We start from the raw sequence: 16486 nt of genomic DNA on the forward strand, positions 1-16486 counted from the left end.
AATATCGGGCTCCAAATACAACGGCACCGATATCTAAATAACGGAGGAAGATGGGAAGAAAAAAAAAGTGCCCCAAGGTTTTTACGGCCCTGCCCATTACATGCTGCACATGTACGGGCAGGTGGATTGCAGCAGGATAGCACTGACATGGAAGAATTTACAACAAACGCCTGGATAGATTGGCTGGAAATGGACAGAATATCCTTGTGTATTGTAATTCCTTGTCGATGAACCTATAATAGATTTTTTGATTTATTGCAGTAATAATTTGAGGGGGTAAACTCTGTTATCTCTCTGGACACCTGTGTAAACGAGTAAATACTCCATTTAATGGTGATCCAGTCAGTAACTATGTACAAGTTAATCCACCGCCCTATCTTGTCACTGAGCTGCATACACTGGTGCCATATCGAAATAATTTACAACTTCTTCTCATGGCACAGTAAAACTAATGTTACTAGAGCAGCACGTACATCTGGAGAGGACCGTGAAATAGCTGAAAAGACCGAAGGGGTTGATTCATGGAACAGCCCTGACGATTAGCCGATCCGTGCGGGTCCGACTCCTGGCACCACCGACAAACAGCTGAGGGAAGCCACAGCCTGCCAGAAGTTTCCCCTGCGGTAGTCGCTCAAGGGGAAATGTAGTTACATAGCCACCATTAAGATGGATGTCCATTTATGTGCTACATGGACAGCTTGAGTCCGCCATGAATGGGAGCAGGTCTTACAGGGCGGCTGTATGCTCTGGCGCATAGAGGGTGGTCCGAAGCGTGGGACTGCTCTCTGTCACATCCATATGCTCTAACAGGGCATGCGGGCAGGGGCTGTCTTTGAGACAACCCCTTTAAGATGAAGTAGAAATAGTTTACGCCAACATTTTATATCATCATTTATTTGGAGGACAGGGGTGTAACTATAGGGGGTGTAGAGGTTGCAGTCACACTCTGTCCCTGATGGGGCCCAAAGACCCCTATCACGAGATAGTTGGCCCTGGTAAGGGTTTTGTAATGAGGTCCAGGAACTTCAAGTCACTCCTCTGCTGGGGAAGGGTCTGACAGCTCAGGGGGCTCATACAGCTTCATGATGGAGGATTAGTGATATACCCCACATAAAGCTGCCAGTAGATAACGTTACCCAATCAAGAAGCCCTAGGCACTCCTTGTCCACACTAGATCTTTTGGTCGCAATAACCAAAAAGGACATGTACCCTCTGAATTGCAAAGTGCTGCGGAATATGTTGCCGCTATAGAAATATTCTTATTATATGATGGTATCCCTAACACATTTAATTAACCTATGCCAAGCACGTCCAGGGCATCAAAGTGACTAGACGGAATAATTTCCGGTGCCTTGACCGATCACTGAGAACATTTTCCAGTCATAATAGCATTAGAACAGGTATAGTATACCTATAAAAGGAACTTCACACACAGGTAAATTATATGCGTATCAATGTTAGGCTTCCCTAACCCCCGCCGATCATTTGTTATCAGCGGGGAAGCCGAGTCTGCAGGCGAAATGCAATATTACAAGGCGGCCATTCAAATAAATGGCTGTCCATGTAACGCATGGACGTGCTGGATCCGCCGGAACAGAAGCTGCTCTTACAGAGCAGCTCTCTATTCTGGTTCATAGGGTGGGGATCATGTTTAGGGGACGTCCATATACCCTCATAGAGCATTTAGGCAGGGGTTGTTTTTATGAGACAGCCCCTTTAAATCTGTTCTCATCTCCCCATTACTGCCTGATTTGCATATATAATTGCGGTACTTTTTTAACTCACAATCAAGTCTTTCTGCTTTTTTTTTTTTTTTATCCCTCGCTCAGTCACTATTTATCCTACTCATGATCCTGATTGTCACTTATTTGGTACAACCTACTTAATGCCGTGGTAACAAAACAAGGAACTTCCAGCAATTTCTGTATTTATTTTCTGCTTATTAATAAAAATAAAAATAAAATGATTAACCCTATGTGTATGTGACCTCCTTCCACTCAATGTGTTATTTGGCGACAATAAGGATTAATTTATCAACGGTTGTAGATCATCTATTGCAATAAGTAAAATTGTTCTTCAAGAATCTTGAAATCCCACAAATGGGATAAATGTTCTATCTAGTCATGTAGAAGTGTAGCTTGAGGCCCCTGTTCAACAGCTATACTTGCTCCGATCACCTTGCCTCCAGTGATGTCATTGATCACCATGTACGATGACGTCACACTGTATAGTATCTGTATACACTATAGAAATTAAAGGAATTGTTTTCTTTAGACAATCCCTTTTTGTTATAAGGTTCCCCTGACTGATCACAGGGTCTCCCCCTGATTAGGATCCTAGTGAACAGCAGTAATCTGTAGGGGAACCCAACATCATACAGGGGAAATGAAGCATTAAACAGTTCCTATTGGAATCAATGGGCTGTCCGCGTAATGCAGGGGCGTGCTGGGCGCTCTACAATTTAATAGATAATGATCCGGAATGGCGGACCACTATCTGTTAGGGGATTTAAAGAGATATTCACATCTGAAGCATTTATGGCATACCCACATTCCGGAAATCCATGATTGGGAGAAGGCTCGGCTCTTTTCGTTACTCACACAGACTATATTCTCGAGGACATCATGCAAGCGAAGCCTGGTGGCTGCTTTACAATGGCAAACGGAGAACAGGGCACCCCATTCTCCTAATTGGTGGGGGTCCCTGACACAGGACCCCCACCTATCAGGCATTCTGACATATTTCGTGAATACGCCATAAATGCTTCAGATAGGAAAACCTATATAACATATACCCTCAAAAATAAAACAATATGTCCTTAAAAGAGGACCTGTCAGTAGATCATATAAGTTGAACTGGTTATCTGACCTGAATAGCGCTGTCTCCCTGATTCCAGCGCTGTTTTTCTTTTTAAATGACTACCTTGACCCTTGGGATGGAGGTCAGACTACATGGGAGGTGATTGCACTCTACGGGACGATGGTTTTATGATCGTTCCGTTGACGTTGGTGCATCACTGGGGGGGCGCATCTTCGGTCCCTTAGTGAACACCCATGGGTTGTGATCCACAAGTAAGGTGTTAAAATCATTAGAACAGGTACATTATCTTATACTTCTGAGGAGTACAGGTGATTTGTGCTATTTTTCAACGAATAATAGCTGCGGTATTTGTTTCTAGATAGAACATTTTCTGATGCATTATATAAATATTGGTTGGAGTGGACGGCCTTTTTTAGGCTGATGACCGTAGATAGGAGTGCTATATGTGGACTTTACCCCCTAACGCAATATGGCGTCTATATTCAAAATCTACATTAGAATCTATCTTAGCTTAGGGCCTGTTCACATCACCGGTCATTTCCGTTCCGGGGTTCTGTCGGAGATTTCCGTCGGGTGAACCCCGCAACGGAAAGTGAAAGCACAGCTTCCGTTTCAGTCACCATTGATCTCAATGGTGACGGAAACATCGCTAATGGTTTCCGTTCGTCACCAATCCGGCAGGTTTCCGGTTTTCCGACTGAATCAATAGCGGAGTCAACTATTACATATTTTCTTCTGATTGGCGCACTATGGTCGGGGCCCGATGACATGCTGTAATTACACTGATGGGGTGACGTACGAAATATTAGCATATGAACATAGATAGCGTCTATACTAAGTAACGGCTTTTAGCCAGAAACAAAGATGGTTCTGGCGCATGCCCAGTCGCTGTACTGATGATGCTGCTATCTTTTGGCGCGCGCATGCGCGATTGCTGCTTAGGAACGCCGACACAGATGGGTTTTGCTTGGGACGCTGCCATGACATCTCGTAAACCTGCACCTGAGTAAGTTGCACACAGTTTCACTAAGGTAAGGCCCCAAACACACGACAGTATTTTTCATTAGTAATTACGGACCCATTCATTTCTATTGGCCACGGACACCTTTCAGTATTTTTACTGATGGGCGTCCGTGCTGAAAAAATGATAGAACCTGTCCTATTCTTGTCCATAATTACGGCAAGAAATCTCCCATAGAAGTCTATGGGAGCTTCCGTAAATACGGACGGCTACTGATGTGCATCCGTATACCGTCCGTAGTTATGGAAGCATTGCTAGGCAACATGTTGATGACATCATTTGCATCCTCCCTCTTTTTTTACGGACTACATACATACGGATAGGATACCTACGGATCCGTATTTGCAGCCAGTATTTCGGGATAGATGAAAAATACGGTCGTGTGTACGGGGCCTTAATAAACACTATATTTTTGGCCAAGTTGGATGCTGTCCTTAAGGCCTAATTCACACGAGCGTATTTCACGTCCGTGTTACGCGTGTGAAAATAACAGACGTCACACGGACCTATGCAGGTCGATGGGGAAATTCGGACAGTGTTTTTCACGCGTGTGCCCGCTTTGTGAAGCTCACTACATGTCCTATACTTGTGCGTTTTTTGCGCATCACGCACCCATTGTAGTCAATGGGTGCGTGAAAATCACGGACAGCAAACTGACGCACATCCGTGTGCTGTGTGTGATTCACGCAACAGTTGCTAAAGAAATGATGAGAAAAATAAAACCACCTCCTTCAGTTTATTTTGCCTACGTAAATAACGCATGACATACGCGTGTAACAAACGCAGACACGCACCATACACTGATGTCACACGGAGCATCAACGCAGGAAAAATGCTGCGTTTTTTATGCCCGCAAAACGGACACGTTCGTGTGAATTAGGCCTAAGTTTGTTACCATTGAAGGAAGGTCTGGAAGGGATTTCTGGACAGGGACCTGAATCCCTATCGCTGCAGAGTGGGGAGCTGCTGTTACAGTGGGTGCTGTGGAAATCCACTTTTCTTCAAGAAGATAGGATGAGGGTCATGGGGCCGTGCACTAGAAATAGGTAAGGGGGGAACCTCGTCTGTGGGACCTTTAAGACCTATGGATATTCCATAAATGTCAGAGATGAGGAGCCTGATAAGTTTCTTATATTCGCTTTTACTATTGATTTCTGCAAAGTTTGTAGAAAAGTTAGAGACTATTTTAATGTTTGGATGCATTGAAGAATGAGACAAAAGCGGTAATACTTGATTCAGACCACTGATCTCCAACCCGGACAGCATGCTGGGAATTGTAGTTTTGAAACAAGTTGTAGACCACTGAACTATACCTCCCAAATCAGCACTAGTAGATTCTGCCATTAGATTTTTTCTTTTGCTACTAGGACCCCCCTCCCTTCTATAAAAGCTCACACACCCACACCAATATGATCTGTCCAATGATAGATCTATGAGGAGTCCCCCTTTAAGTCTTCCATTATTTTGCAATTGTGTTTGCGTCTTTCTTCCCCTGGGACTCTGGTGATCTATGGCCTGCAGCAATAACAATTCACACCTGCGCCGCAGTACTCGCATGCACCGACAACACTCTACCGCCAGGGGCCGCTGTGCGGAACTCTAACGCAATACTCTCTGCTTTTCTCCACACTCAGCGTGATCAGTGTCGTCATTAACATTCGCCACACGCAGTATTTCCGGAGTCTCCTTCATCCACTGAAAGGGGCCAATCAGCGTCCTGCTTCCATGACAACGACGACAGATTGGGGGAGTGCACGAGTGCGGGAAGAGGAGACTTTGGCGGGAGAGTGGGAGCGTTTTGCTGCAACAAGGGAAGTGAGTACAGAGCGTGGATGTTATATACGTGTCTAGTAGTCGTCATATGTGCCCCCTGTAAGACTGGCGTTATATAAAGTGTATGCTCTGACGAGACTGGCGTTATATAAAGTGTAGGCTCTGACGAGACTGGCGTTATAAAAAGTGTAGGCTCTGACGAGACTGGCATTATATAAAGTGTAGGCTCTGACGAGACTGGCATTATATAAAGTGTAGGCTCTGACGAGACTGGCATTATATAAAGTGTAGGCTCTGACGAGACTGGCGTTATATAAAGTGTAGGCTCTGACGAGACTGGCATTATATAAAGTGTAGGCTCTGACGAGACTGGCATTATATAAAGTGTAGGCTCTGACGAGACTGGCATTATATAAAGTGTAGGCTCTGACGAGACTGGCATTATAGCTAATGGAGGGTGTGATAAGCCTGGCATTATAGAGAATGTAGGGAGTGATAAGCCTGGCATTATAGAGAATATAGGGGGTGATAAGCCTGGCATTATAGAGAATATAGGGGGTGATAAGCCTGGCATTGTAGAGAATATAGGGGGTGATAAGCCTGGCATTATAGGGAGTGATAATCCTGGAATAATAGAGAATATAGTGAGTGATAAGCCTGGCATTATAGAGAATGGAGGGTGTGATGAGCCTGGCTTTATAGAGAATATAGGGAGTGATAAGCCTGGCATTATAGAGAATGGAGGGTGTGATGAGCCTGGCTTTATAGAGAATATAGGGAGTGATAAGCCTGGCATTATAGAGAATGGAGGGTGTGATGAGCCTGGCTTTATAGAGAATATAGGGAGTGATAAGCCTGGCATTATAGGGAGTGATAAGCCTGGCATTATAGGGAGTGATAAGCCTGGCATTATAGCGAATGGAGGGTGTGATATGCCTGGCATTATAGAGAATGGAGGGTGTGATAAGCCTGGCATTATAGAGAATATAGGAAGTGATAAGCCTGGCATTATAGAGAATGGAGGGTGTGATAAGCCTGGCATTATAGAGAATATAGGCAGTGATAAGCCTGGCATTATAGAGAATATAGGAAGTGATCAGCCTGCCATTATAGCGAATGGAGGGTGTGATATGCCTGGCATTATAGAGAATGGAGGGTGTGATAAGCCTGGCATTATAGAGAATGGAGGCAGTGATAAGCCTGGCATTATAAAGAATATAGGCAGTGATAAGCCTGGCATTATAGAGAATATAGGTAGTGATAAGCCTGGCATTATAGAGAATGTAGGATGTGGTAAGCCTGGCATAGAGAATATAGGGAGTGATAAGCCTGGCATTATAGCGAGTGGAGGGTGTGATAAGCCTGGCATTATAGAGAATGGAGGGAGCGATACGTCTGGCATTATAGGGAGTGATGAGCCTGGCATTATAGAGAATAAAGGAAGTGATAAGCCTGGCATTATAGGGAATGGATGGTGTGATAAGCCTGGCATTATAGAGAATGGATGGTGTGATAAGCCTGGCATTATAGAGAATGGAAGGTGTGATAAGCCTGGCATTCTAGAGAATATAGGGTGTGATAAGCCTGGCATTATAGAGAATATAGGGAGTGATAAGCCTGGCATTATAAAGAATATAGGGAGTGATAAGCCTGGCATTATAAAGAATATAGGGAGTGATAAGCCTGGCATTATAAAGAATATAGGCAGTGATAAGCCTGGCATTATAAAGAATATAGGCAGTGATAAGCCTGGCATTATAGGGTGTGATAAGCCTGGCATTATAGGGAGTGATAAGCCTGGCATTATAGCGAATGGAGGGTGTGATAAGCCTGGCATTATAGATAATATAGGGAGTGATAAGCCTGGCATTATATAGAATGGAGGGTGTGATATGCCTGGCATTATAGAGAATGGAGGGTTTGATAAGCCTGGCATAGCGAATGGAGGGTGTGATAAGCCTGGCATTATAGTGAATGGAGGGTGTGAAAAGCCTGGCATTATAGAGAATATAAGGAATGATATGCCTGGCATTATAGAGAATGGAGGGTTTGATAAGCCTGGCATAGCGAATGGAGGGTGTGATAAGCCTGGCATTATAGAGAATGGAGGGTGTGATAAGCCTGGCATTATAGAGAATGGAGGGTGTGATAAGCCTGGCATTATAAAGAATATAGGCAGTGATAAGCCTGGCATTATAGAGAATGGAGTGTGTGTTAAGCCTGGCATTATAGGGAGTGATAAGCATGGAATGTGTGAATGAAGTGTGTGATAAGCCTGGCATTATAGAGAATGTAGGATGTGGTAAGCCTGGCATTATAGAGAATATAAGGAGTGATATAGCGAGTGGAGGGTGTGATAAGCCTGGCATTATAGAGAATGGAGGGAGCAATACGCCTGGCATTATAGCGAGTGGAGGGTGTTATAAGCCTGGCATTATAAGGAATATAGGCAGTGATAAGCCTGGCATTATACAGAATATAGGGAGTGATAAGCCTGGCATTATAGAGAATGGAGTGTGTGTTAAGCCTGGCATTATAGAGAATGGAGTGTGTGTTAAGCCTGGCATTATGGGAGTGATAAGCATGTAATTTGTGAATGAAGTGTGTGATAAGCCTCGCATTATAGAGAATGTAGGATGTGGTAAGCCTGGCATTATAGAGAATATAGGGAGTTATAAGCCTGGCATTCTAGAGAATATAGGGAGTGATATAGCGAGTGGAGGGTGGGATGAGCCTGGCATTATAGAGAATGGAGGGAGCGATAAGCCTGGCATTATAGCGAGTGGAGGGTGTGATGAGCCTGCCATTATAGAGAATAGAAGGTGTGATAAGCCTGGCATTATAGGGAATGATAAGCCTGGCATTATAGCGAATGGAGGGTGTGATATAGCGAGTGGTAAGCCTGGCATTATAGAGAATATAAGGAGCGATAAGCCTGGCATTATAGCGAGTGGAGGGTGTGATGAGCCTGGCATTATAGAGAATAGAAGGTGTGATAAGCCTGGCATTATAGGGAGTTATAAGCCTGGCATTATAGAGAATATAGGGAGTGATATAGCGAGTGGAGGGTGTGATGAGCCTGGCATTATAGAGAATGGAGGGAGCGATAAGCCTGGCATTATAGCGAGTGGAGGGTGTGATGAGCCAAGCATTATAGAGAATAGATGGAGTGATAAGCCTGGCATTCTAGAGAATATAGGGAGTGATATGCCTAGCATTATAAAGAATATAGGGAGTGATCAGCCTGGCATTATAGAGAATATAGGGAGTGATCAGCCTGGCATTATAGAGAATATAGGGAGTGATCAGCCTGGCATTATAGCGAATGGAGGGTGTGATAAGCCTGGCATTATAGAGAATATAGGGAGTGATAAGCCTGGTAAGCCTGGCATTATAGAGAATGGAGGGTCTGATAAGCCTGACATTATAGGGAGTGATAAGCATGGCATTATAGCGAATAGAGGGTGTGATAAGCCTGGCATTATAGATAATATAGGGAGTGATAAGCCTGGCATTATATAGAATGAAGGGTGTGATATGCCTGGCATTATAGAGAATGGAGGGTGTGATAAGCCTAGCTTTATAGAGAATATAGGGAGTGTTAAGCCTGGCATTATAGGGAGTGATAAGCCTGGCATTATAGCGAATGGAGGGTGTGATATGCCTGGCATTATAGAGAATGGAGGGTGTGATAAGCCTAGCTTTATAGAGAATATAGGGAGTGATAAGCCTGGCATTATAAAGAATATAGGCAGTGATAAGCCTGGCATTATAGGGAGTGATAAGCCTGGCATTATAAAGAATATAGGCAGTGATAAGCCTGGCATTATAGAGAATGGAGTGTGTGTTAAGCCTGGCATTATAGGGAGTGATAAGCATGGAATGTGTGAATGAAGTGTGTGATGAGCCTGTCATTATAGAGCATGTAGGATGTGGTAAGCCTGGCATTATAGAGAATATAGGGAGTGATAAGCCTGGCATTATAGAGAATATAGGGAGTGATATAGTGAGTGGAGGGTGTGATAAGCCTGGCATTATAGCGAGTGGAGGGTGTGATAAGCCTGGCATTATAGCGAGTGGAGGGTGTGATAAGCCTGGCATTATAGAGAATGGAGGGTGTGATAAGCCTGGCATTATAGAGAATATAGGGAATGATAATCCTGGCATTATAGGGAGTGGTAAGCCTGGCATTATAGCGAATGTAGGGAGTGGTAAGCCTGGCATTATAGGGAATGGACGGTGTGATAAGCCTGGCATTATAGAGAATGGAAGGTGTGATAAGCCTGGCATTATAGGGAGTGATAAGCCTGGCATTATAGAGAATATAGGGAGTGATATGCCTAGCATTATAAAGAATATAGGGAGTGATAAGCCTGGCATTATAGGGAGTGATCAGCTTGGCATTATAGAGAATATAGGGAGTGATCAGCTTGGCATTATAGAGAATATAGGGAGTGATCAGCCTGCCATTATAGAGAATGGAGGGTGTGATCAGCCTGGCATTATAGAGAATGGAGGGTGTGATAAGCCTGGCATTATAGAGAATGGAGGGTGTGATAAGCCTGGCATTATAGAGAATGGAGGGTGTGATAAGCCTGGCATTATAGAGAATATAGGGAGTGATCAGCCTGCCATTATAGAGAATGGAGGGTGTGATCAGCCTGGCATTATAGAGAATGGAGGGTGTGATAAGCCTGGCATTATAGAGAATGGAGGGTGTGATAAGCCTGGCATTATAGAGAATGGAGGGTGTGATAAGCCTGGCATTATAGAGAATATAGGGAGTGATCAGCCTGGCATTATAGAGAATGGAGGGTGTGATAAGCCTGGCATTATAAGGAATCCTGGCTGTATGGATTTTAAAATGCCCGATCCTTCGTTCCTGCCGGAGGTAAGCCACTGCCAAAGAAGTGCAGAGCACAGCATTGCATTATATTTGCTCAGATACAATTTCATGATTGACCGGTCCCAGCAGCATCCAGCAACTTTTGCTTCAGATATGACGGATCTACAGATTTGGTGTAAGGACAAAACTCGTTGGTTGATGTTCATAAAAACTTTGGAGGTTTCTATCCCAATCAGATTTTTGAATGGCTCCATCCAAATTGGCCAACCTCATGGTATCTTCTGGACTCTCGATCATGAATGGTCCTCAGTTTATTTGATATCTGTTCACGCGTTTTACTCTTGATTGAGAAATGTCATTCCTTCTTTCCAGAAACCATAACAATGGAATTTAAGCGTAAAAAAGGAGCACCTGGTGGAAGCTTCTCCTCCTCCCAGACCAAGAAGAAGAAGACCGATTGGGATGATGATGATGGTCCGTCCCAGTTCGAAGAGGAGCTGGCGTTCCTGGAAGAGGTTGAAGCAGACATGGCTATGGAGCGGAGCGATTCTTATCCCACTGTAGACGTCTTACCTGTTGGTAGGCATATTTTTTATGAAAAACCTATTGTAACAAAAATTATTTATTATAAATCTGAGGCCGTGCTGTTTCCTGTGCTCACAGCGACTATAACACTATTGTGGAGATTGTGTGGTCAAGTGCCAGGTGTACATAGCCAGGTGGCACCTATAATATCCTGGAGCAAAGTGGCTGTCACTATGTCTTGTAAAGTGACTACGTTTTCACCCACTCATACAATTGGCTTCCCCTCACCCCAATTTATGCCGTCTTGTCCCTTATCCATGATACATTAGGTCATCGGATAAATGGAAATGGAAATTTGATGCTGGGAATTTCTCTGCAGTGCATATAATGAGCTGATCCATTCATTGTGACCCTTTACAGGTAGAGATTAGTGCCACGATCTAATAGTCTTGGACAGATTGTATTGAAGGATACAAGGCCCTTACACGGGCTACTGATTGGGCAAACGAGCGTTCACAGAACACTCGTTCCAGATCATTGGCCTGTGTAAACAGGCAGACGTGCTGCCGACATGATAGAAATGTATGGGGACCAGCGATACGAGTAACGAGCACTCAACCCCATACCTTACTGATAATAGCTCCTTGTGAAAGGAGCAAACGAGCGCCGATCAACGAGGAGTCCAAATCCGAGATATGTCATTGCTACCGGTTCAGACCCATAAAGCCTGTAATGTATCCATGAGAGGAAATCCTGAAATGATGGACAAACTGCAAATGCTTTCTTTCAGATAAACTTTCAGTCAACATTTCACCAAAGTGGCTGAGGCCGCCGATTCCTCTGCTTGATCCACAGAAGGATTCCTTGCGCTTTCATCAGATTGAACTAGACCATTATATTGGTAAGTTGGAGAAAAAGGAGATTTATTCATGAGTGCTATAGAAAAGATCAGTTGAACAAACTTTGAACACTGTAATATATGCTTCTTGTGATGTCCCCTTTCATGTTTTGTTTTCACCTTACGAAATTGTCCAAAAGCTGTTTTTTTTTGTTTTGTTTTTTTCGGCTGTTTTCGACTAGAATCACATGACAACTCAGATTAAGTCCTGTAATGCGATACTCTGTATTTCGCTGTTTGTGCACATACAGTTTACGTATTCAAGCAAATTTTATCAATTGTCTCTAGTGACTCAGGGGTGGCACATAAACATGTACTAGTATTTTCTAATAGGTTGTAATCACCACTAACTGAGGACTTCTGCTTTCATTGGTTGTCGCCGCCGCCCCACGGAGCAGGTGACCTCGTTGTGGCCGATCCTATTTGATGCCTAAACGCTGCGACCGCTGTTTGCTGAGTCACCGCTCACATGACCAGGAACAGCATATGTACACTACCAGAATGCAAATTGCCAGAGCAAGCATGTGAGAAGACACTGAACAAGCAGTACATGCTCATGGAATTGAACTCCGCAGCCTGCGAATTTGTGAATTCCGCTTCAGATGAAAATAGTCTATAGCAGATGCGGTATTTCAGGATCTGTCAAGATAACGGATACAGTGGGGCAGATTTACTAAGTTTTAGACTGTGTAAATTTAGACCATGCAGTCAGATACGGCAAATTTATCACAGTGGTGCATTCTGTTTTATAAATTTGGTGCATCTTTCTAGACTTTCTAGACAATTTTCCTTTCCACTTTTGATTTGGCTCAATTTGCATCAAAATTTTAAGCCAGATCTTTGGCGCATTGTAATGGAATTTTAAGCTACGCCCGCCTTTCCATTAAGCCCTGTCCCTTATTGTGATGGCATATCTGATTTGCCATCTCTTTATGAGATGGGAATAACCCTTTAACTTTGGACGTAGATTTTGTATAGACTATAAAATATGTTTTAACTTTGTACCTCCTGCCATTTACACCTTCCTGACCAATAAGTAAAAAAGAGAACTCTTTCAAGGTTTGGGGTCTTTATCATGGCAGCCAATAGGCAAAAACCTCAACCTGGCCGTGACTAAAACCCCCTCTATAAGGCATTATGCTGTTGAGAAAAAGTGCAGAATCCTGTAAAACTCTCATTTAATTCTGACAAATCCCATTCACTTGAATTGTAACTTGCTTCTCAATATGGCTGAAGCGTGGGAATTCGGCCATGGTTGTAAATCGACCTCACACCCTGCTGCAAAAAAAAATCTGCAGAGGAAGTTTTTGAAATCTTAAGAATTCTGATTAATTTTTTTTGTACATTTGATAATAATGTAGTGACTTTTTCCGTAGGGTTTTAGGACTGTGAATATATGCTCCATGATTCATTTATACATTATTGAGTCATATCTCCTGTGGTGTAGACGTTGAAGTCGTGTTCTATAAATGAATCCCCTCCGCATTAGAGGCACGTCTCCCTTTACTGTTGAAACTGTAACTACGTAATTTGAAGCTTTTGGGCCCCAATGCAAAATCCGTAACCGTATTCCCACCGACCATGTGCCATTCATAATACTGGTGTCTTCCTATGTAGCAGAGGAGCCTTTGGGCCTCAGACATTAGGGCCAGTTCCGACTGCTACCGCTGCACCACCCCTATAGCTACGCAATGGTACAGGCCTAGTTAGAGTCTGCGGGTATGAGTTTTGGCTAATTTACTGCAGGTATTGCAGCTCAGTCCTGTTCACTTAATGGGTGGGCATTCAATCTACTCGGGAATTCTCAATTAACACAGGTTGCCCCACATTGAGGGCCCTCACTACCCAGAGTGGTAACAAAGAGCATGCATTCCATGGACAGCCCACTGATTTTGGTGGGCACTGGGTAATTCTTCATTTGACCTGTGGTAGCACTGCAGGGAATTAGAATACTTGCTGCCAGTTTCCCTACAGATTACAGCTGTGGGGATGCCCTGTGATCAGCTTATCGCCAGGGGCCACTCTTGCAGGCATCGTTCAAAGCAGACATCCCTTCTTAGGTACAGAGCTGCCTACATTTGTATTTACATGTCGTTTTTGTAGTGCATTACTACTACTATGTGACCAAAAGCCTCAAATGATTTGTCAAGGCTTAGAAAAACATGGCTGTCTTCCAAAAACAGCACCACACCTGTCAACAGGTTGTGTGAATGTAAGTGGCCTACTATTTTCATTTGTTTTTATGTTCCTACTTGATGCAAAATAGGTTACCATATAGAATGAATACTGACAAAGTTACAGTTTACTGATTTACTGATTTACTGATTTACATCACCATAGGATCCTTCGATAACTGGTTCCTTAGAACAGCTGTGGGTTTGGGAATTGCGGTCGTAATACGGACACTAAAATGCACCCAAGTAAACGGCCATCTAAAGAGGCCTTGCCTATAATTTAAAGGGAATGTGTTGTTAGCAAAAAATGTTTTTTGTTTTTTTTTAGTTAAACAATTAGTGTGTGGGTGATTAAACATTGTTCTAATTTTTTTTATTTTTTTCACGAATCAGGAAATATTATAAATTGGATTCTAATTTATAATATTTCCCTGTGCTGGTCACTAGATGGAGCAATTCCCAAAATTGCAGCATTGCATGTGGTAAAGCAACCACATTGCTTTATGCTGCAAAATTGGGTAAAAATCCCTCGCTCTAGTGAGCTCTCAGAATCCCCCCCTCCTTTATCCTGGCTAGTGCCGGGAGAAACGAGGGGATTGAACGGTCTAACCTCCTACACTGTGTGTCGCCATTTTTTGAGCTAACACACAGTGTAGAAGGTTAACATACACTAGTAAACACACAGTAAAACACGAACATACATAGAAATCACTTACCTGCTCCAGTCACCGCCGCTCCCTCCGGACCGTCCGCTCCGTCTGCTGCCGCTGCTCCATGTGCACAAGTCCGGAAGCCGCGACCGGAAGTAGTAATCTTACTGTCCGGCCGCGACTTCCGGTCCACAGGAAAATGGCGCCGGACGGCGCGCATTTCAATTTGGACTGTGTGGGAGCGGCGCATGCGCCGTTCCCACACAGACAGCGTACACCATAGTGGATGGAACGGGCCACGTTCGCAGTCCCTATGGGACTGGAGCTGCCGTATTCCATGTCTGTATGTGTCGTATGTGGAAAAAAAAATGGCAGCCCCCATAGGGAAGAAAAAGTGTAAAAATCCAAAAAAGTAACACACAAACACACAAATAAATGCAAACGTAACACTAACTGATATAAAAAAAAAATTTGGGGTGACACTGTTCCTTTAATACGTTCACGTGAGTAAAACCTGAAACCACAGGATTTAAAGTCCCCTGCCAGATGAAGCGAACGTCATGTGTTTGCAGGCAGTTACCACTCTTTAGCCTGTGTAAATAGGGAAGTAGAGCAATTGAGATGATTAAATCGGTTATTATTGGTGCCATAGGGAAGCAGTTTTCATTTTTCTTTGTACTTGGCATCGTTCTTCTATTATACCCCTCATTGTGATTCCAAGGAGAGTAAATTATTGTGGTGGTGTCAGGATTAGGAATTCCCCTGGGGATAATCTGCACTCCTACACGGGGCATTAAATTATGAAAGAAAAAAAACAATTCCTTATTTTGGTATTGGATATCTGACATTTGTAACTACTACAATTATCAAGGACCAGTGTCCTGTATTAAGGCATTGACTGTAAGCAGGCATTCAGCACGTAGCGTATCTGTAAGGCCAGATTCACACGAACGTCGGGAAGCTCGGACGTGAAAAACCTGAAGTTTTTCACGTGCGAGTTCCCCCTCCCGTGTGGGTTCCGTTTTCACAGATCCCCATAGACATGAGTCTATGGAGGGATCCATGAAAACGGAAGAAAATAGGACATGGTGTATTGTTTAACGGTCCATTGAAACAACGGCCGTGTGAACGGCCCCATTGAAATACATGCGTCCATGTGACGGGCGTTGTTTTAACTGCCGTCACGCGGACGTAATCTACGTTCGTCTGAATTCGGCCTAAATCGCATGCATTGATCTTTTGTTATAATGTGTAATAAATTATCTAATAACTGTAACGCCGCAACCTATATGGCCACAATCCAAGTCCGACATTCGTGTCTATCCACATTTCTTTGTGTGACATAAGGTAAATTTACTGTATACCTGGACACACTTGCCATTCAGTACACCAGAAAATATGAGCCCATTCTGTAAGAGCTATAATGGTGGCGATATTCACTGTCACCTAGATTTTCCAGAAACTAAGTTAAAGGGCTCGTAACATCAGGATAAGCCCAGTCCAAGAGCACATAGATATTAAAAAGCGGGTCCCCTGCCCGGGATCCCCACTCTATAAACCCGAGCAAAGAGCCGCCCATATGTAGCTTCTCACTCTTGTAGACTTGGGCTGTCTGTGTATTACAAGGGCAAATATTTATCTGTAATATGGCTTCATCCAGCAAAATTTGTCTGTGCCAGGGGTCCCGGCAACCCCATAGGAAAGAGGTTATCTATGGTGATATGACCCCTTTTAAAGGATTTTCCCATCATGTGCATAAATGTATCATAGTGGGCATCC

General features: G+C 43.6%; 1 protein-coding gene across 2 annotated transcripts in view; it reads left to right on the plus strand.

The window, feature by feature from the left end:
• The first annotated feature begins 5475 nt into the window (after positions 1-5475).
• Positions 5476-16486, plus strand: part of POLD1 (DNA polymerase delta 1, catalytic subunit) — a 120567-nt gene continuing 109556 nt past the window's right edge. Inside the window, exons 1-3 of one of the 2 annotated variants that reach the window (XM_075840166.1) lie at positions 5476-5656; positions 10833-11039; positions 11776-11886. In XM_075840166.1, the coding sequence (XP_075696281.1) occupies positions 10844-11039; positions 11776-11886 (307 nt within the window). In that variant the 5' untranslated portion in view covers positions 5476-5656; positions 10833-10843. The remainder of the gene's footprint in view (positions 5657-10832; positions 11040-11775; positions 11887-16486) is intronic. The other variant, XM_075840167.1, reaches the window with a different exon arrangement.

This window comes from Rhinoderma darwinii, chromosome 10, assembly GCF_050947455.1.
Source record: "Rhinoderma darwinii isolate aRhiDar2 chromosome 10, aRhiDar2.hap1, whole genome shotgun sequence".
NCBI classification, from domain to species: Eukaryota; Metazoa; Chordata; class Amphibia; order Anura; family Rhinodermatidae; genus Rhinoderma; species Rhinoderma darwinii.